Genomic DNA, 21,753 nt, shown 5'->3' with positions numbered 1-21,753 from the left:
GGCCCACAGAGACCCTGGAGGAAGCCTATGCAGAGCCATGGGTGGTTGACAGGTCCTGGGGCAGGCCAGGAGCTGGAGGCCAACATGCAACCAGAGGTTGTGGGCATCAGCACTGAATCTCTCAATTTTCTCAAGAGGGGCCTCTTTCGTGCCGCTGGGTACAAATACACCAAGGATTTGCCCTGACAGTATTACCAAAAAAAATAGGAGATAATAATAAAATTAAAGAGTAGGGCAAATTATAAAGCAGCACTGGCCATACTCCCATTCTGGTCACCATGCCATTACAGGTACTTCCCACAACTAGGCCAGCTTATCCACAGCACTGCACTCTGTGGTCACTGCATCATGTTGGACCCACAGCCTTTCTCCAAGGTGCTGCTCCTAACACTGACTCGCCATTCCCAGCAGTTCACTTCATTTCTTGGTCTTTTGACCTGATAGCAGTTTAAAGCCCTCATACCTCCTCTCTCAGTCCATTGCCGCTTCCCAGCTGTAGGTCTCCAGGGACTTCATCACCATACTCTTGTATCTTCTCCTTAGGATGCAGCAGTGGAGCAGGTAGGACCCAAAGCTGAGCCTTGAGACACAGCAGTAGGAGCTACAAACTTCCATCCAGGTTGTTTGCAGCCATGGACAAGTTCAGTCAATAGGGAATGAGCTCCTGGGAGCCAGGCCTCCAGGTAGGAGCTGGGAATGTGCAGGGGAGCAAGGGGCCTTCACTGTCCTGGACTTGCTGCACCATGTGTTGCCTGGGAATGCTGTCACCTGAACACAGATGGGTTCCTTGAGCAGGGACTCAACAAGCCAACCAAACATACGAAGCCACTTCCCTTAGCAAAGGGAAAAGCCGGTGGGGGGTGGGGGGAAGCAAGTATGTGATTTTCCTCATCGCACATGGTGAATACCAGAGAGGAAGCAGATATGATGCTGAATTTGACGAGGAGCCCATGACATGGCTTGCCACCCGCTGGAAAAGCGAGCTGGCCTGTGGAGGTGACCTTTCAGCTGAGACCCTACAGGTGAAGGAGCTAGGCTTTGTGGAACAAGCCCAGGTCAAGGGCTTACCATTTTTATTTTTTTCCTTTAAAGATTTATTTATTTATTTATTAAAAAGATTTACATAGAGAGGAGAGGCAGAGAGAAAAATCTTCTATCCGCTGGTTCACTCCCTAAGTGGCCACAATGACTGGAGCTGAGCCAATCTGAAGCCTGGAGCCTCGTTCAGGTCTCCTATGTAGGTAAGAGGTCCCAGAGCTTTGAGCCATCCTCTACTGCTTTTCTACTGCTTTTCTAAGTGGAGCAGCTGGGATTAGAACTGGTGCCCATATAGGATCCTGACACATGCAAGGTGAGGACTTTAGCCACTAAGCTACCACACCAGGCCCTTACCTGATGTTTCTAATGACACTTAAACACTTCTCAAGAATCAAATGTGCACCTGTGGACTTGAATTCCTGCCAATCTGTACCTCTGAGGTCATTTCTACAATCTTTACTACTCTGTATGAACAAATCACTCTTGGCCCAGTCAGGGATTGAAGCCCTGGGAGACCATACTGTGTCATCAATGGAAAGACATGGAGTGGAATAGATGGGCTGGGTTCAAGTTCAGCTCAACTTTTTACAAATCTTGTGGCCTTGCAGTGTTGTAATTCTGGCTGTAACAGGGAGAGGACCAATAATAGTACCTACTGAAGAGGGTTTGTGATAAATAAGTTAATACTTAGAAAATGGGAGCTGGTGTTGGGATGTAGTGAGGCAAGCTATGGCTGCAGTGCCAGCATGTCAGCTATACAAGAGCATTGTTTGGGATCCAGGAGCTCCGCTTCTGATCCAGTTCACTGCTAATGGCTTGGAAAAGCAGCAGAAGATGGCCCAAGTGCTTGTGCCCCTGAACCCCTATCAGAGACCCAAAGGGAGTTCACAGCTCCTGGCTTCTGCCTGACCCAAACCAGGCTGTTGCAAACATTAGGGAAATGAACCAGCAGAGGGAAAATCTCATTTTCTCTCTTTCTCTTTCTCTTTCTCTCTCTCTTTTTAAAAAGATTTATTTATTTTTATTGGAAAGTCAGATATACAGAGAGGAGAAGACACAGAAAGGAAGATCTTCCGTCCAATGACTCACTCCCCAAATGGCCACAATGGCCAAAGCTGTGCCGATCTGAAGCCAGGAGCCCAGAGCCTCCTCCAGGTCTCCCACACAGGTGCAGGGTCCCAAGGCTTTGGGCCCTCCTTGACTGCTTTCTCAGGCCACAAGCAGGGAGCAGGATGGGAAGCAGGGCCGCCGGGATTAGAACTGGCACCCATATGGGATCCTGACACCTGCGAAGTGAGGACTTTAGCCATTAAGCTCTCTCTTGTCAGGCCCTGTTTTTCTCTCTTATCTTGAATATTCCACCCTTCAAATAAATAAGTATAAAATAGTACCCAGATTAGCACAAAATAAGTGCTCAGTAAACCTTAGCTGTTACTACCATCAGCATTATTGTAATACTGTTGGAGGTCAGAGTTCCTGGGGGTTGAGTTTTGTATTCTGCTTGCATTCATTTCTCTCCTCAGTCAAGTTAGTTAAAATAGTTTCCTATTCAGGAGTTGAACCTGCTGTTTTTGTATAATTGTTTCTGCCTTTTTTCTGCGTATGTCATTTCTATAGCTGATTAGCTTTTAAAAGATGTGTTATGAAAGAAGTCAGACACAAGAGAGATGAAGTTCCTCAAAGAGTTGTCTATATTGTCTTATCAATACTTCATTCTGACTTATGGCTGAGGAAGATGATGATATGACACTCTTAATCAGTGTTGACCTGGCACCTAGTCTCAGAAGAGATTACCACGGCTGTTCCCTCCTGTAGACATTAGAGTGCATGCAAGAACCAAGAAGGATGGGCGCTTGGGGCGCTTTAGGTCCAGGTGGCTGAAATGCGGGTACATGGTGAGAGGCACAAGACAGGAGACTGGGTTTCATCAGGATTGCATGGGTTACCAAGGGGTGCGGTAGTGGATGCTGTAGAGGAGAGCTGAGGCCCCAAAGCTGTTTTCATATGGAGATGTTAGCCAGTGATTGCCACCATGCGTGGTTCAGAGTTGATATTCCATTCCCCCACTGCCCACTACTGAGGATCCGGGACTGCCCCTGGTGAAGTGTTGACCAACCATATTCCCTAGCCAGTGCTAAGGCTAAGCTGAGGCCAGGTTGAGAGGTGTTGGACCCCACTAGCTGCTTGAGCTGCTAGCAGGAAATCCTGGCTGCTTTTTGTCTCAGGGAAGTTTGCTGACAAACACATCCCGGACTCCTTTTCCGCCAGTGCCACGGGAAATTCCACACCATGGGTGAAGCTGTGCCTCGTCTAAGGCAAGGAGGTCCTCGCAGATGGTGTTGGCCAGGCCCCGGCAGCTATTTTTAGCTTCTGTTAATATTTTAACTATGTAATGGATCAGGAGAAAGATACACTTAAAACTTAGACTTTTTAATAAAAAACAGAAAGCAAAAACAAGCAAAACTGAAGTCAGGGAGGAGGAGAGGGACATCTGCTTAGAAGTCATTGAAGGTGTGAAATTCAGGAAAGACACTGCACCACTTTGCATTCAAGGACAGCAGAGAGGTGAGGAGGTGCTCTTGGGTTCAACGTCAGCTGGGGGTTGACGGTCAACTTCTTAAGCACTCGGTGACAGGGACCAGGTGTTGAAGGGTGACAAACAGCAAGATCACCCCCGAGTTTGCCCTCACGGAGCCTAAAGAGCAAGCACAAGCTACAGCATGGTGACCATATCCCACAGCAAGCAGTATGGTGGCTGGTCCCACAGCAGCAGCTGCTCCTCCACTCGGGAGGACCTCTGAGGAGATGATGCTCGGGTTGGCAGAGAGCTGGGAAAGGCATCCCCCCTGGAGAAGGAGCTCACAACCAATGCCAGGGTGCATCAGACCTGGAAGATTTGGGGTGCAAAAGGTGCTGCAGTCTGGGCCTGCAGGCAAAGCTAGGGGTCTTGGGGCAGCATGCCGGTTGTGTCCTGAGAGGAACAAGAAGCCCTCGAAGGCTAATCGTTGTGAACCTTCTGGTTACCCAGTATTATCACTGTGAGAACCTCTGGGGGTCTTGAACTGAGCTAGAGCAAGACTGCCCTGGGACCACAGTGCTCTATTATTCTGTCAGCTTGGTTTTCTTCTCTCTTGGTATGGGACTACCGTATCCATGTCTTTTTGTGTGGTCCCCTCTCCCTCTGCCCCTGAGTCCACAGGACTGTGAACCATGTGTGCAGGCCTTAAGTAGGAGCTCTGCAGGGGAACTTGTTAAGAAGCTGCCTCCTGGGCCCAGCGGCGTGGCCTAGGGGCTAAAGTTCTCGCCTTGAACACACCGGGATCCCATATGGGCGAAAGAAGCTGCCTCCTGACCTCTGGTTTTGGGCACCAGGCCAGGCCCCAACACCGCCTATCCAGGGTCCTACTGCAGGGACCAGACCCTAGAGAAATCTGGGTCATACTGAGCCTCTGCTCCCAGCTTTCCCTTCCACCACCCTAGACCAAGTGAACAGAAAGGTGATGACAAACTCAGAAACTCAGCACAGCAAACTTGAGCTGCATCCAGCCTGTTTCCCAGGGGAGGAGCCAGTGAGAGGGATGGGGACAGCAGTTGTGGCTCTCCCCACTGGCACTAGGGGGGAGCCTCAGTGGAAGCAGAAGTGACTGCCCCACAGGTGTCCCCAGTGCCCACTGATGTCAGAGGCCTTTGTAGGGGAGGGAGCCATGGTTTGGCTACTGTCCTCTGCCTGCAGCCTCACCCCAGCCTAGACCTCTAGGGAAGCAATTTTCAGACCCTGTAGCGCAAATAAGAACGAGTTGTGTTTAAAGTTTCTTATGTGTACCTATAGTGTTTAGCAGCCTCCATTTCATTTTCTCAACCTCATTCCCTTTATTGTGTGTGGGAAACCCCTCTACTGCTGGCAGTTATACAGGCCACAGCACAGGGATGCCCACACGGAATTCTGGCCAGGGAGGAGCAGCACAGGCAGAGAACTGCAGGCTGAGGACATTTTTGCATTTCCCAGGTTCTCCCACTTTGCACTAGCCAGGTGGCCAATCAAGTTACTGTCTCCCCCTCCATAAAATGGATAGGAAAGGACTTTGCCTTACAAGGTTGGATTTTGTGAATGGTCCGCCAGTCCAGGTGTTCTGCAGGTATTGGTTGTGAAATCCACAATGGGGATGTAATTTAGGTTTTGTATACCTGACATGGACCCGTGGTTGTGGGGATACTGGGAATGGCAGGGATTTCTGCAAGTCCTGAACACAGAGAGAAAGATGGTGAAGGAGAGGCCCTATAGATCTCCAGTTGTACTTCTGTGAAGGAACGGGGGAGTCATCCAATGCTGCCTTGACAGGGGACATGTGCAGACCATCCAGTGCAGGTTATGATTCATAATTGTGAAGATGGCAGCTACTTGTAATCTAGAACTTGGGTAGTCCCAGGATGGAGTAACCAAGATCGTGGGGCCAGCTCTGGCATGTCCTGTAGGACAGGAGACAGGGGCAGAGTCCCGAGACCCAGGCAGTCCAGGGCTTACTCTTCTGGGCACCAGAAGGATGGCAGAGGTAGAAATGAAGTGCCTGGACTTGACCTAGAACCATGGAAAGCCATGAGAGTACAGGCAAGGCTGGAGTTGGGGAAACTTAGTGGCCAGTAGAGGTGTGCCCTGTGGCAAAGGACCTGCTCTTGACACTTTGTTGATTCTTTGCACCATCTACCTCCCCCTTGTAGTTGAGGGATATAACATGATGCAGTTTCCTTAAGAAACTCCCCCAGCCCCACTTCTCCTGGGCTCTTTCAGTCTGCTCCTCAAAACCACCTCCTGTTGGAATACACACCATGTTGCAAAGCATAGGACACACATGAAATTCAGCATGTTCCCTTCCTTTCTGATGTGTTCTTCAGTCCTGACCCTGGACTATGTGGTATGTGAGTGTACAGGACAAAAAAGGTCAACTTACAAAAGGCCAACTAGTCATGAACACCTGTCCTGTCCACATGCCCCGGTTCCTATGCTCGCATAAACCCCATCAGCTGTCTCTGCACCTCCTCTTGGGCTATTTGTGAGTGCAGCTACATGCACACACACCTGCGGCTGTGGGGGACTGCACTGCCCCACACCATGGTTTTCTGTTTGCAGTGAATCTTGGAGCTTGGCCAGGTGACTGCTTGGGAACAGCCTCCCTCTTATCCTCATCCTACAGCAGTGCCAGAGTGATGTGCTTCTGATGCATGAAATTCCAGCTGCTCCTAATCTACCAGCACAGACAGTGCCACAGTGAATAGTCAGTTTTGCAACTTTAGTGCAGGTAAATACAGTTTGCACAATGATATGCCAGTATACCTGGAAATTGCTTAGAGGAGAGTTGTTAAAAATTACTTACTTATTTGAGCCACAGAGAAAATGAGTGCTCTTATTCCCTGGTTCATTTCCCAAATGCCCTCAACAAGTACCCAAGTGGGGCTGATGCCAGGAGCAAGGAACTCGATCCAGGTCTTCCCTCATGAAGGTAGGAACCCAATTCCTTGAGCTGTCACTGCTACCTCCCAGGCTCAGCACCAGCAGGAAGCTGGAGTCAGAGTGGGGCTGGGAATGTAGAAAATGAATGTCTTCACTAGCTATATATATATAGAGAGAGAGACAGGTTTTTTTTTTTTTTAGATTTATTTATTTTTATTGGAAAAGCAGATTTTACAGAGACAGATCTTCCACCTGCTGGTTCACTTCCCAAGTGGCTGCAATAGCCAGAGCTGATCTGATCCAAAGCCAGAAGCTTCTTTCCAGTCTCACAAACAGGTGCAGGGTCCCAAGGACTTGGGACGTCCTCTACTACTTTCCCAGGCCACAACCAGGGAACTGGATGGGAAGTAAGGCAGTTGGAACCCAAACTGGCACCTGTATGGGATCCCAGTGCTTGGAAGGGAGAGGATTAATCAATTGAGCCATTGCACTGGGCCTGACAGAGATCTTCCCTCTGGTTCACTCCCCAAATGGCCACAACAGCCATGGCTGAGGTCAGGGTGAAGTCAGAAGCCAGGAACTCCATTTGAGTGTCCTATATGGGTGGTAGGGCCCAAGATTTGGGCGGTAACTAACTTCTTAAGCACCAGGCTAAACATCTAACCCTGAGAATAAACAAGTATTCTCCTTGTTAAAAATGTATATACATGCAGTCACGCACATATGAATTAGTTTAGCTTAGGTGTTCTACAGTACATATATATTTCAAAACAGTATATGCAGGCTTTATTTTCATAATTCAAAAAAATAGATAAATGGGGACTAGTAAGGAGAAAAATATGCAAATGTAAGGGCAGGTCTTGGGCCCAATGTTTGAGATCAAGACACAACCTGGAATGCCTACATCCATTATTGGAATGTCTAGGTTCTTCTTCTTTTTTTTTTTTAAGATTTATTTATTTTTATTGGAAAGTCAGATGTACAGAGAGGAGAAGAGACAGAGAGGAAGATCTTCCATCCAATGATTCACTCCCCAAATGGCCGCAATGACTAGATCTCAGCCAGTCCAAAGCCAGGAGTCCAGAGCCTCTTGCAGGTCTTCCACGCGAGTGCCGGGTCCCAAGGCTTTGGGCCGTCCTCGACTGCTTTCCCAGGCCGCAAGCAGGGAGCATGATGGGAAGCGGAGCCTCCAGGATTAGAACCGACATCCACATGGGATGCTGGCGCGTTCAAGGCAAGAACTTTAGTCACTAGGCCTTGGTGCCGGGCCCGGACTGTCTAGGTTCTTGTCAGAGCACTGCTTCCAATTCCAGCTTCCCGCTCGTGTATGCTCCAGGAGGCAGCAGTGATGGCTCAAGTGCTTGAATTGCTGCCACTCATGTGGGAGACCAGGATTAAGATCCAGGCTCCTGGCTTTTTGGTCTGGCCCCAGCCTCTGCAGTTGTGGGCATTTGGGAAGCAATCTGGCAGATGGCGCTGTCTATGTCTCTGTTCTAGAACTGGAATTGCTGCATGGAAAGGAGCTAGGGACTGTGTGTATTTGCTGGTGCTGGAATGCGCCCTGGAAGGGGCACAGTGGTGTGTGCAGTGCACCTGTTCCCAGGGCATTGCCAACTGTTTGTTTTCCCTTCACTATCTAATAGGGGACATCTTGCCGTTCAGATTTTTATCTTTCACTCTTGATGTGAATGGGCCTCTTAAAGGCTCACAGCCTTTTAAAAGAATCGCCTGCCCCAAGTTGCTGGAGCATTTTGAAAATACCATTGAGTCATCTTTTTATGAGAGGCCTTGAGAACACATGTGGCTTCCCAGCTGACTGGATCTGTCTGTCCATCTGTGATACAAAGAGTGACCAAGTCTGAGTAAGAGTCTGGCCACAGGAGTCACTGAGCTGTACATTTAGCTGCTGGCACTGACTTTGTGACCAGTTGCTGTCCACAAGCCACAGCATCTTCAAGCGAGGCTGGGCTGTTGAAGAGGAGGGACAGGGCAAGGTCAGCAGTTGCTGGTCCCATGGTTGTTACTCCAGTTGACCCATCTCTCCTGGGGAAAGTGGCTTGAAGAAACAGTAACTTTCTGCACTTCTGAACCACAGAATGACCAGATGTGTTGCCAAGGTCGAAGCCCCGCTTGGCCTTCTCAGGCTTGGGTGGAGTCTGTTTGTCACTGGCAGCTTGCCTCCAGCCGCTGTAGGCCCCGTGACATTTGGCCAGACTCACTCTGCCTGATTTATGGGTGTATTGTGTGTGACTTTCTTCCCTGACGTACATGAAGCCCCCTGGAAAAAGGGGGAATGGGCATTTTCCATGTACAGGACATGAATTCCTGGATTCCACTTAAAATATTAGAGGAGGTTAAATTGGATGTCTTCGGCAGCATCTTTGAGAGTCTTAAGATCTATGGTTTTTCCTCTGATAGTTTCTTGCAATTATAGAGTCTTTTGGAATTAAATGAGAAGAAAATTAAGTTTTCAAAGCAACTAATCACCCTTGTAAAAACAACCCAAAATCTTTGGAATTGGCCCAAATGCTATGTAGCGATGGACTATTTGACATTGTCTGTACCAGCAATGTTCGAGCACACTTAAATAGCAGACTGATGGAATTGTAACTCCTTATGAAGGAATGTACTGTTGTGACAATATGGGGAAAATCAGTCGGAGGGTGGGAATTGAGGGGAGGGGAATTCCAGACTATACAGAATTGTACCATAAAATTCAAAATTTTAAATAAAAAAAAATTTAAATGCTATGTAGCATATGAATCCAGGGGACAGAATATAATAAAACCTGCTACTTGAAATTTTATCATTTGGAGCTAATCATTTGTATTTCTGTAGCCATCTGAAGGTTTTTACATTTTATTTATTTTTTTAATTGTATAAATTTTATTTATTTTTTAAGATTTTTTTTTTTTTTTTTTTAGTTTTGATGATCTTTACATAGTTGATTAGGGCTCAAAGGGTCAAGGGCTACAGGAAAGTGGGTAAGACCATTGTTTCCACATTCTCTTTTTTCCTTCCTGTATCTGGGGGAAGGGGAGAGACAAAGGGAGAAGCCACACCCACCCTCCCAACCATCCCAGGGTCCCCAATGTGGGGCATGCTCCAAGGGCACTGCTCAAGTGGTTTTGATAGTTCAGCTGTTCTGAATTGCTGCCAATCTTGCCATTTCAAGAACAATTAAATCTTCAGAATCCAGTGGCTCACATAGGATCACCCTAATCGAACTGCTGGACTCAGAACCCCAACCAGGAAGATGCATGTATCAAAGCTGAACCTCCTCAGTGGCTTAGACAGAGCAGTGAACATGGTGCACATGGAGGATATGGTAGTACATTGGAGCCTGCATAGGACACCTGGTACCAGAACAGAGGACAGAACAAATTGATCAACTACCCCAGCCAAGTGTTGGCAGTGAAAATCTGGGCAAGTGGAAACACTAAGGTGGACTATTTATTTTTGATAATTTTTACATATTTGATTAGGGTGGGAAGGGTCAAGGACTAGAGGAAAGTGGGTGACATCATTGCTTTGACATTTTGTTTTTTCCTTCCTGTATTTTGTGGGGAAGGGAAAGATAAGGGGAGAAGCCATACCCAGCCTCCCAACCATCCCAGGGTCCCCAATGTGGGGCATGCTCCAAGGGTCCTGCTCAAGTGGCTTTGACAGTTCAACAGTTCTGTATTGTTGCTGATCTTTCCACTCCAATTGTGATGAAATCTCTCCAGACTCCACTGGCTGACATAGTCCACCTTAGAGTCTCCACTTGCCCAGGTATTCACTGCCAACTCTTTGCTGGGGTAGTTGATCAATTTGTTCTGTCTTCTGTTATGGTACCAAGTATCCTCTGCAGGCGCCAGTGTACTGCCATACCCTTCCTGTGCTTCTGGAAATAATTGTTTATCTTATTGATAGGCATTTCTTTCAATAAGATAAACAATCTTATTGAAAGAGCTTCCATTCACTGGTTCACTTCCCCAAATGCCCACAACATCTGGTGCTGGGCCAGGCTGAAGCCATTCACCAGGAACTCCATCCAGGTATCCCCCATGGGTGGCAGATTCACCTGCTGCCTTTCAGGGTGCATATTAGTAGGAAGCTAGAATCAGGAGTGGAGCAGGAACTTGAACCCAGACACTCCCATAAGGCATATGGACAATACCAAGTGACACCTTACGTTTTGCACCTAACACTTTACCCTGGAAGGTTTTCCGTTTTTCCACAGGCATGGTGATTGGTCAGTCTCTGCACTAAATGGGCACTTAGTTGAACTGATCTTTCTGAGAAATTGGCTTTTTGTTCCAGAAGTTTCCTATGCAGCACCATCACCTGTAGCTGTACTTTAAGGCCTGGACAATGTCATATCAGTCATCTGATGCATCTTGTAGATGCACAGACCAAGGCCCAGTGGGATGAAGCAGTCAGGCTTGGCTCTGGGACTTGGAGGTTTCTCTTCATAGTTTGTGTCAGTCTCGCCCTCCAGCCAGGATTGCTATCTCTACCCAGGGCCTGGTTCTCAACCTCATCCCCAATCTGAGATGCAAAGCCCAGCAGTCACTTGGTCATGTGACCACACGAGCCGACCTCACCAGGCTGTCTCACGTCCACATGTGTCAGGCTCCTGTGACGGGCGGCTCTCCTGGAGGACCCTGCAGGGACACCGGCCCGTGTATCTGCCATGTGTCATAGTCACAAGCAACATCCCCCAGAGGAAAGGAAGGACGGGCTGGGAGGCTGCTTTGTTTATTCTATGAGGAAATAGGCACAGAGAAATGAATTTACAGAGTCTTGTTCTAAACTCCCTGGGGGGAGGGATGGGAAAAGGATAGTTGAGGAAGTGCACAGGAAGCCTGTTGTCAGGCCAGCTCATGGCACAGTGGGTTAAGGCACCACTTGTGACACTGGCATCCCATGTCAAGAGTGCTGGTTTGCATCTCGCTGCCCCAATTCTGATCCAGCCTGTGCTAATGTGCCTGGGAAAGCAACCAAAGTTGGCCCAAGTGCAATCTACATGGGGGACATGGATGGAATTCTAGGCTCCTGCCCTTGACGTGGCCCATACCTGACTGTTGGGGCTTTCTGAGGAATGAAGCAGAAATCTATTTTCAAAACAAAACAAATAAAGCCCACTTGCTAGGGGCATCTGGCACTTGGCTTTATTGAAATCTCAGTGTGTTCAGGGGCTAAACCCTAAGACTTGGAGCTCCAGCAACCTTGTGTTTCACTGTAGCCAGTGTCATTCTCCTAGGGGTGGCCACTCCCAAATAGAAACCTAGAAGCAGGAAACATCCTCTGTCCCCCAAACAGACTTTCTGGATCTCCCCACTTGGGGGTGACTGTAGCCTCCCCTTGCTGAGAGCGCCATGTCCTGCCAGCTGAGGGGGAAGGTGGATTCCAGCTCCAGAGCAAGGGCGCATAGAAGGCAGAAAAAACAACGCTTACCGTTGTGTGTGTTCTCATTCACTTGTTCCTGTTGTTCTGGAAATGGCTGCTGATTATAGGCCACCTCTTCCCCAGGAGAAGAGCCAAGATGCAAGGACAGAAACTGCTTCACCCTAGGTGAGAGGTGATGACACCCTTAGCACAACCAGAGGCAACTCCACCACTGGGAACACTGGTTCTGGCTCAGTCCCATCCCCAGATGCCTACAACAGCCAGAGCTGGGCCAGGCCAACACTGGGAGTCCAGAAATCCATCCAGATCTCCCATGAGGGTGGCAGGGACCCAACTACATGAGCCATCCCCTGCTGTCTCCCAGGGTCCGTGTTAGCAGGAAGCTGGAACCAGGAGCTGGAGCTGGCACCCCAGCACTTGGATCTGGGATGAGGACATCTTAACCACTAGACCAAATGCCTGCCACCTGAAAGCCCCATCATAGAAGATGTTAGCTCAAATACATTACATCATGCTCATTTTTATTATAAATACATGTTCATTGTGGAGTGCTTCAAAAGCCACAAACCGAAAAGAAGAAAATAAAAATTCCACTCTTGGCTATATAGTCATGGGTGCAGTGCAGTAGATACAGATGTAGCCTCTGGGATCCGAGTTCCTGAGCCTGGCTCCACACCCTCATTTATTTCACTTCTTGGGTTTTCTGTAAAGGGGGCTACGAAATGGCACTTGCCTCATGGGCATGTCACAAGGCTCACCCTGGACTGTTTCCCTATGTTGATACAAAGCTGTCGGAACAGGCAGGAGTGCAGTGGACAAGACTATTTACTGGTTATTTTGAGCTATCTCTTTGCACTCAGCAAGTCATGTTTTCAGACAGCTTTTTATGGTTGCTAAGTAAACTCAGCCTGGGAAAAATGTAGAATGTATTTCTGTGACCTTCTTGCACACACTTAAAGGGAGCAAACCAGCAGAAGGAAGATGTGTGTGTGTCCCCATGTCCCACTCTCCCTTTTTTTCAGTCTCTCTTGCTCATGCTCTGCCTTTCAAATAAATTGTATTAAAATTTATTTTATTTTTTTGTTTGAAAGGAAGAGTTACAGAGAGGAGTGACAGAAATCTTCCATCTGTTGGTTCACTGCCTAAATGGCTGCAATGACTGGAGTTGAGCCAGTCTGAAGCCGGGATCCAGGAGCTTTTTTTGGGTCTCCCACATGGGTACAGAGTCTCAAGGCTTTGGGCCATCCTCTGCTGCTTTCCCAGGCTGCAAGCAGGGAGCTGAATGGGAAGTAGAGCAGCTGGAACATGAGCCAGTGCCTGTAGGGGATGCTGATGCCACAGGGAGAGGCTTAGCCTACTGCACAACAGCACTAGCCCCAAATTATTTTTTTTAAAACACCTGAGGTCTATCCTGTTAATAAATTTTTATTTTTCATGTAAGAAAAATTTTGTATTTATTTGAGAAAGGACGGGAGAAAGAACTCCCATCTGCTAGATCATGGAGGAATGGGTGTCTCATGGAACCCCTGATTGCAGTCTTTTAGAGTGAATACCAGAGCCTGGTAGCTGGCTCCAGGGCACATGGCAGCTCTCTCTAGACTTTTGGAGGGGTAAGCCCAGCTTATTGAGCACCCACACTGAGTCCTGAGGAACTACAGAGGCTGGAATCTCTGCTTTCACAGAACTTCTACCTTAAAATATCAAGGGAACCCACCGTTACAGAGTGGGGAGCTCTGTGAGAATTTGCATGGGGGAACCCATGTGGATGTGACAGAGCCTGTCCTGTGGGGTGGCACATGTGGAGAAGGCCTGACTCTGCTCCCAAGAGTGCTTGGCAGAGAGCAGCCTGAAGGAGTCACCATTCCTGGGGTGGTGACAATAGGTGGAGGAGAGAGGGGGCATTTCAGGCATACTGAATGGGCAAAGATGTGGAGACGGGGAAGTGCAGGGTATTGGGGGAAGAGTGGCCAGAGTGAGACCTGCTAAGAGGCTATCAGAGGGGCTGACGTGGTGGTGCAGTTGATAGCCTGCATCCCCTGATGTGCTGGTTTGAGTCCTAGTTGGTCCACTTCTGATCCAGCTCCCTGCTGATACCTATCCTGGTAAAGCAACAGAGAATGGCCCAAGTGCTTGGTCCCCTGCACCCACGTGGGACACCCAGATGGAGTTCTCAGCTCCTGGCTTTGGCCTGACCATGTCTGCGCTGTTCCTGCCATTTGGAGAGTGAACCAGAGGATGGAGGAGCTCATTTCATCTTTCCTTGTCTCTCTGTTGTTCCACCATTCAAATAAATGAATACATGAATAAATCTTTTTTTAAAAGAAATACTATGAGAAAAGACCAAAGCTAGCCATGGAAAAATGTGTTCTATAAAACAGTTTTGGATATCAGCTTTGTGTAGTAAGGGAAGAGAGTTGTTTGAAGACTGGATTGGAGAAGACAGAGCTGGGGACAAGGCAGGGTGGGACGGGGCAGGTAGACCATCAGCTCTCTGTGTCTATCTTTGTTGGGCACTGGCTTGACCAGGTGTAGAGGGACAACAAGGTCAATGAAAAGCCTGGCACCGTGGGGTCATGTCAGCAGATGAGCCCAGGAAGTGGTAAGTAGAGTCATGGACCAATGTCCCCGCAGGGCCCTCCAGGAGAGCCACTCGTCATATCCCCCTGATACATGTACATATGAGACTTAGCCTGAATCAGTGTCTGCTGACTCCCAGAAGGTCAGGGTGATCTGGGATAAGAGGAGAGTTGAGAAGCAGCTTGGCTGTTTTCAGTTAGGCAAGCAGCTGCCCACCCCAAGGGTACAGGGAGTTATGTGGGCAGGGAGAACTTGGCCACAGTTCCGGCTTCATCCATTATCCTGCATCCTTTTATGGACATACATCTTGTTCAGAACTTGTATAATTAAGAGCTTGGCTCCAGGAAGAACTTGAGACCATTTCTTCCTCCTCTTGTTCTATTAAAAATAGACAGCCCCCGTGACGCCTCGGGGAGTCCCGCCTGAGCTTACCTGCTCCCTCCTCAGGTGCCGTTTCCTGGTGGGACGAAGGACCTTTCCTTTTGAAAGGAAGCGCCTGGCTGGGTGGCAGCGGCCTCTTCCTTCCTGCCCCCTCCCTTTGTTCCCAGAATGTACAGCCAGGAATGCCAGGCTGCCACCTTCTGCAGGACAAAGTTTCTTTTTTCAGCTCCCAAAGCTTTTGGGTTCTATTGCCAAGGTATTTTTAAACAGGTGGCCTGATTGCACCTCTGTTTTCTTCCACAACATCTACTTGAAATTCTTAAGGAATTTGCTTTCCCATAGTTGAATGAGTAAATATTGAAAATATGGTGAGTAGCATGGGAAGGTTCTGATATTGGGTGTATTTCTGCATGGGCGTACACACACACACAGGATTTCCCACATGCATGTTCACAAGCATACACACAAATCTACTATCCAGGCCATGTGAAACTCTGAGCCTTCTTGCCCTTCTCCTGTCACCATGAGAGCCTGCCTACCTTACTGCCTTGACCAGAAGGTAGGGCACCCTAGGACTCTAGTCAGGAGCCTGATTTTACATTAGGGCTCTTGAATGGCTGCTAAGACTGAACCACTTCTAAAGGATGGGCCTTTCCCTTCACTGCCTTTGCCTTCACATATGGCCAGGTAATTTACCCCAGCCCCTGTACAAATACACATCCCCCCTCCCTGGGCTGTTCAACAGGTTGTGGAAATGGGTCTCGTTAAACAAGTTTAGCAACCTTGCGGTTTTTTCTTCCATATTTATTTTTACTTTATAAGCCAATTTTATCAAGGTAGAAGGGCATTTCACAAAGTTGTGGCAGGTTCACAGATGTTTATTTTGTTAGGAAGAAAAAGTAAACACTGCACAGAGAGGTCTTCAAAAAATTCATGGAAAAGGTATTTTGCAAAAACACTGTATAGATTCTTAAAAGTCTTTGCACTGAAATTAACTTTTAATTTCATCTTTCTACAAGCTTTCCTAAGTGCCTGGAATAACATACTTGTGTAATAATTGGAGAATTCTAGGGTTTGTCATAAGTAAGTGCATGTACTTGTATAACCACCACCATCATCGAGATTATAAAAACTTTCCTGGGCAGGCAAATTAAGATGAAGACACTGCTTTGGATGCCCAGCTCTTGTATTGGAGTGCCTGAGTTCACATTCTAGCCTTGCTTTTGATTCCAATTTCCTGCTAATGTACTCCCTGAGAGGGAACAAGGGATGGCTTGGGTAGTTGAGTCCCTGGCTACCCCCACAGGAGAACTGGATCAAGAGGCTGGCTCTTTACCTCAGCATGACCCAGCTCTGGCTATTGCTAATGTGAGTTTCAGTTCAATAAATGAATCTTTACAACAACCCTGTGAAGATCAAACCAAACAGCAGCCCAGGGCCACATGCAGTCTGAGGGTGACCAATGGCTCTTCATCAGCTTTTGGTGGCTAAGCCTTTCACAGGACTATGGTTCTGATAGGAAGCTAGCATCCTCTGTAACAGAATGTTGAGAATACTCCTTGATGCCATCTTGCCAGGCACATGTGTGCCTCAAGTAGTCTCAGCCAGGTTAGTACCCAGGCAGCTTCCTGGAGCTGGCCAGTGTCCGTGACCACAATCCCAGGTTTATTGCCTCTTTAAAAGCAACAGGTAGGATGCCATCCCTTCTCCAAGCAAGAAAAGGAAGGCCACAAGGCCTTCCCAAGCCCATTGCTCTGCTTACAAAATAGGAGTGGTTTTTCCTCGTTTGAGTCCTTGTATCTGTTTTCCATGCACTGCCTCTCTCCTTTGGCATAAGTGTCATTACACTGTTCCCTTTACCTGCTGGCTGCATACTCTGCTTCCCCCTGACTGATGTCCTTTAGCAAACGTTTGTTGCATACACACCACTTCCTCCCACCTCTACTCTGCACCAGACACTGGAGAGAAAAGTCTTAAAAATAGACAGCAGATAACATTTTTTGATAGCTCTGTGGGTACCCAGCAGATTCTATGCTTCCCTGATCTTAATTTGGCAGCTCTGTGAGGTCTGTGGGCACCATTATTAGCCCCACTTCGCAGAGGAGAAAGTAGGGCACAGAGGAAAACAATGGAGGATGGCCCAAGTACTTGGGAGACCAGAAGCAGCTCCTGGCTTAGGCCTAACCAGCCCTAGCTGTTGTAGCTGTTTGGAGGGAAGATTTCCCCTCTCTTTCCCTATAAATCTTAGAAAAGAATTCTAATGCAATAAGGCGGGTCTTTTTTTTCTTACAAACTTTTTTTTAGTAGAGAAAAAAAAGCCAGAAACCAGAACTTGACTTAGCTCTCCCAGGTGGGTGGCAGGAACCCAGTTATTTTTGTAGGATCAGATAACTCACAAATTTAATGGGAAGGTGGAAGAACTAGGCTCAGGAAAGGGATAAGAAACCTCCACCATTGGACTCAACTCAGCCACCACTGCTATTTGTTTTAGTTTTCAGTTGTTTATTTGAAAGGCAGCTAAAGAAATCTCCCCTATACTGATTCACCCCCTAAATGCCTGCAACAGCCAGAACTGGACCATGTAAAGCCAGGAACCCAGAACCCATGCCATGTGGCGTGGAAGAGACCTAGTTGAACCACCACCTGCTGCCTCCCAGGGTGCACACTGAGCATACAACTGGAAGAAGGAACAGAACAGGGACTGAAACCCAGGTGTTCAAACATGGAATGCAGACGTCCTGGGAGGAATTGTAACCGCTACACTGAGCCAACCATCTGTCCTATGAATGTATGTGTTCTCTCCCAGGACTTTGCACCACTCCCTCAGGTTCAGCGCTCCACTCTGGTGGACGGAGATGGATGTCTGATTGTAGATCACTCCCCCCTCCCCCCAGTTGCTAAGGAACAGGGCAAGGGACAGCATCACACCTTCAGCTTCTGTGGCCCACAAAAGTCACCCCCCACCAGACAGAAGGCATCCAGCAAACAGCCAGCTCATGGCCACTCCAACATGAACCTGGACGCAGCGTTTCCTTTCCTCTGTTTCTGAACCTTCAGAGACCCTAATTCAGATCCCCAGGGAGACAGAGAAAGTGTGTCTGGGTGAAAGGCCAAGCCGGTCAGCCACCCATAGGACCTCCTGCCGTGGCTCTGCTGAGCTGGTCACCCTCCCGGAGTGGTTCCTAAGCATCAGTTCCTCTGCTGGGAGTCTCCCACCTACGGCCTGGGCCCACGACAGTCTCTTGGGTTTTCTTGGGAGGCTTACTGTCATGGCCTTACAGGAACAGGACTCGAGGTGAGATCTTGACTCAAAATCTGCATATATCTGTAGAATCTGTTCAAGGAGTCTTGGGCTTCCCTCTGGGCTAAGCTGGCTGCTGAAGGAGTGCAAGGCAGACTCAGCCCATTTTCCAGGCGCTGCCTTTTTGTCTTCCTCATCCCCCAGCAGGGCTGCAGAGTGGCAAGTGACAGTGTGCCCTATGCAGGCCAGATGTGCACTTATCACAGACCCCACCCTCCAGGCAGTGGCTTCCTCTGGTAAGGGGTACTCAGGGGCAGAGGGAGGCTGAGAGTGTTTCTGATTGTTGTGTTTTTATTTTTTTTTAAAGCTACTTGTTCAACTGTTCCCTTTTACGTGGGTTCAAGTGCATGGAAACTTCTGTCCACCGACCCCTCTTCTTTTGATGAATGCGTCATTCCCCTCCAGACACTGTCTATCTGCCCTGAATCCCACACTCCCCCATCCCCAGAGACTGCCCACATCCTTAACTCTAGCTCATGTTTCACAGTTGTGCTGCAGTACTTAACTAGCGACTGTGAAGCTTGGCTTGGTGTTTTAACATTGTGTGAGTGACATCTTGGTGTGGTTACCCTTTGGAATAGATTTTTTTTACTTGGCATTTGGGGGGGGTGGCGGGGGAGGAGATTACCTGTATTGACAAGTGAAGTTGTGACAATAAATCTGTCTTCCTTGCTGTGTAGCATTTTGTTATAGAAGTGAACTAAACTTGGAAAAGAGAAAGAATTCCTCCCATCCACAAATCACTTTCCAAATAGCTGCAATGACAGGCGCTGGAAGAGAGTGAACCTGAGAACCAGGAATTCTATCCAGGTCTCCCATGTGAGTGGCAGGAACCCAATTCCTTGAGCCATCACCACTGCCTCCCAAGGTCTGCCTTAACAGGAAACTGGAGTCAGGAGCCAGAGGTGGCTGTTGAATTCTGACATTCTTATTATGGGACACAGGCATCACAACACCCACCCCTTTTAAAAAGTATCTAAAGTGGAGACTGCAGCATAGCAGGTAAAACTGCCGTCTACAGTACCAGCATCCGATATGGGTCCCAGCTATTCTGCTTCTAATCTAGCTCTCTGCTGATGTCCTTGGAAAACAGCAAAGGATGGCCTAAGTGCTTGGACCCCTGCATCCATGTGGGAAACCTGGAAGGATCTCTTAGCTCCTGGCTTCAGATCAACAGCTCTAGCCACTGTGGCCCTCTGAAAAGTGAATTGATAGATGAAAAATCTCTTTCTCTCTCTCTCTCTCTCACTGCCTTTCAAATAAATAAATCAAACTTGAAATATATATATATATATATATATATCTAAGAAACCAGCATGGTGATATAGTAGATTAAGCCTTTACCTGCAATGCTGTCATCCCATATTGGTACACCAATGCAAGCCCAGATGCTCTCCTTCCATTCCAGTTTCCTGCTAATGTACCTGGGAAATCTAGCAGAAGGTGGTACAAATTCTTATGTCTGAGTCATTGCCACCCATGTGGGTGTTCTAGGCTACAAGCTTCAGCCTGGCCCAAGTCTGGCTGCCATGACCATTTGGGAAGTGAACCAGTGGGTAAAAGATCTCTTTGTGTCAGTCTCTATCTCACAGTGCCTTTCACATAAATAAAAATAAATCTTTAAGAAAAAAAAATTGAGGCAAGTAAGGCAGAGGGTCAAAATATATTGGAAGTAGTGTGCCAGTTGTCACACTCTGGATTCCGACATATGATCCTCATGGAAAATGCATAGTGAGATAAAGCTATGGATGGTTCCAAAATTTTCTGCATTGGAATAAGCCTTCCTTTTATTGCTGTGTTCCCCCATACTCTTGGCAGGACTCTCCAATATTTGAGACTTTCCAAAGTCAGAAAGGAACAGTTGGCTAGGGGAATGGGAGTCAGAGCAGGTGGCACGTGGGGGCTGACCAAGCCAGATGGAGGCTCCACTTATGCCACCCATCCCCTTGAGATTAAAAATAGCTCTGGTGGGCTTGGCCTCCTCTTGTTTGCTTCTCGTGGGAATCTGCCTCCCTAAGGACATGCCTGAGAGTCTTGACCTCGGGCCGAAGAGTGTTTATTTAGCTGCATGATTTGGATTGAATTGGTCGGTGGCCAAAGTGAGCTGAACAGACTATGTCGTGGACCTGGCCATTTAAAAAAAGAAATTGGCAAGAGGCTACTTCACAGAATGGCTGAGAGACATTATTTTTAAAAATATGTGTGTTTGTGAACCACTTAAGCTATGAATAGTCTGAATGATAAACAGTCATGCCCTGGCTGACCTCTGACCTCTTCACACCCTACAAGCTTGAATTCACAGAGGGTCACCCCCACCCCCGCCATGCTTGCTGTGTACTCTGCACAGACTCCAAGCTTTCTGCCCTGCTTCTTGGGTGCTCCCAGGGATGTGAGACTAGACAGAACTATGAGCCTTTGACCCATCGTCTGTGGTGGCTCAGAGCTCCTGATTCCAGGTGAAATAAGACATGCATGGGAACTACATGGGCTTGCAAGCACAGAAGGTGGCAAAACTCAACCCATGCCAGCCCAGAGCCTTGCAATAACCAAGTATAGCCAGTCCAGGACCCCAAGTGAAGCGATTTTCCCTCTGACACACAGGGCTTTCCACAGGCAACCCTCACGCTTTTCCAAGTGCCTCATCCTTCAACAACAACATGCCCTTGTCTCCCCACCAGGGTATGACTTCTGCCAGGTTCTGCAGTGGTTTGCCGAGCGGGTCGACAGGATCATCCTGCTCTTCGATGCCCACAAGTTGGATATCTCAGATGAGTTCTCAGAAGCCATCAAGGCCTTCCGGGGTCAGGATGACAAGATCCGTGTGGTGCTGAACAAGGCTGACCAAGTGGACACACAGCAGCTGATGCGGGTGTACGGGGCTCTCATGTGGTCCCTGGGCAAGGTCATCAACACACCTGAGGTACTGCGTGTGTACATCGGCTCCTTCTGGGCCCAGCCTCTGCAGAACACAGACAACCGCCGGCTCTTCGAGGCCGAGGCTCAGGACCTCTTCAGGGACATCCAGAGCCTTCCACAGAAGGCGGCCGTACGCAAGCTCAATGACCTCATCAAGCGAGCAAGGCTGGCCAAGGTAAGCCAGAAGACGCCATGAATGTCACAATGGAGAGGGACAGGGTACTCCACTCCAATAAGCATGAGGGCTAGAGCATGTGGTGGGTTAGCAATGAAGCCCCAAGCCCAAGGCACCCTGCTCACATTCTAGTCTCAGCCTCCAATGGCCTTGGGCAGGTGGTTGAAGCTGAGGGTCTCAGGACACTTCAGTGTGACCGTTTGTCAGTGCTACAATGCTCAGCATGACACTGGGCACAGGTAGTGAATGTAGTCAGACAGTGTGGATAGAACTACTGAGCCTCTCACCAGTCCCAGGGAGCATGCTGGCTCCAAGCTAACCTGTACAGGAGGCTGGTTTGGAGTTGTAATCTCTCCCCTTCTGAGTTGAGAGACAGACAGATAGAGCTCGTATCTGCTAGTTCATTTCCAAATGCCTGCAACAGATACAGCTGAGTGTGGGCCAAAGCAGAGGAACTAGAAACTGGATCCAGGTCTCCCACGTGGGTGACAGGAACGTAAGTATTTGAATGTTCATTGCCACTTC

The 21,753-nt window shown here is 48.3% G+C and overlaps 1 protein-coding gene across 1 annotated transcript in view; it reads left to right on the top strand.

The window, feature by feature from the left end:
- Nucleotides 1–21,753, top strand: part of LOC121168204 (EH domain-containing protein 4) — a 71,778-nt gene that overhangs the window by 33,323 nt on the left and 16,702 nt on the right. Inside the window, exon 4 of the mRNA XM_040998092.1 lies at nucleotides 20,816–21,228. Within this exon, the coding sequence (XP_040854026.1) occupies nucleotides 20,816–21,228 (413 nt within the window). The remainder of the gene's footprint in view (nucleotides 1–20,815; nucleotides 21,229–21,753) is intronic.

This window comes from Ochotona curzoniae, unplaced genomic scaffold (genome assembly GCF_017591425.1).
Source record: "Ochotona curzoniae isolate NIBS_2020 unplaced genomic scaffold, NIBS_Ocur_1.0 patch75, whole genome shotgun sequence".
NCBI lineage: Eukaryota > Metazoa > Chordata > Mammalia > Lagomorpha > Ochotonidae > Ochotona > Ochotona curzoniae.
The sequence above is the reverse complement of the archived record's forward strand: the minus strand, read 5'-3'. Positions and strand labels throughout refer to the sequence as shown.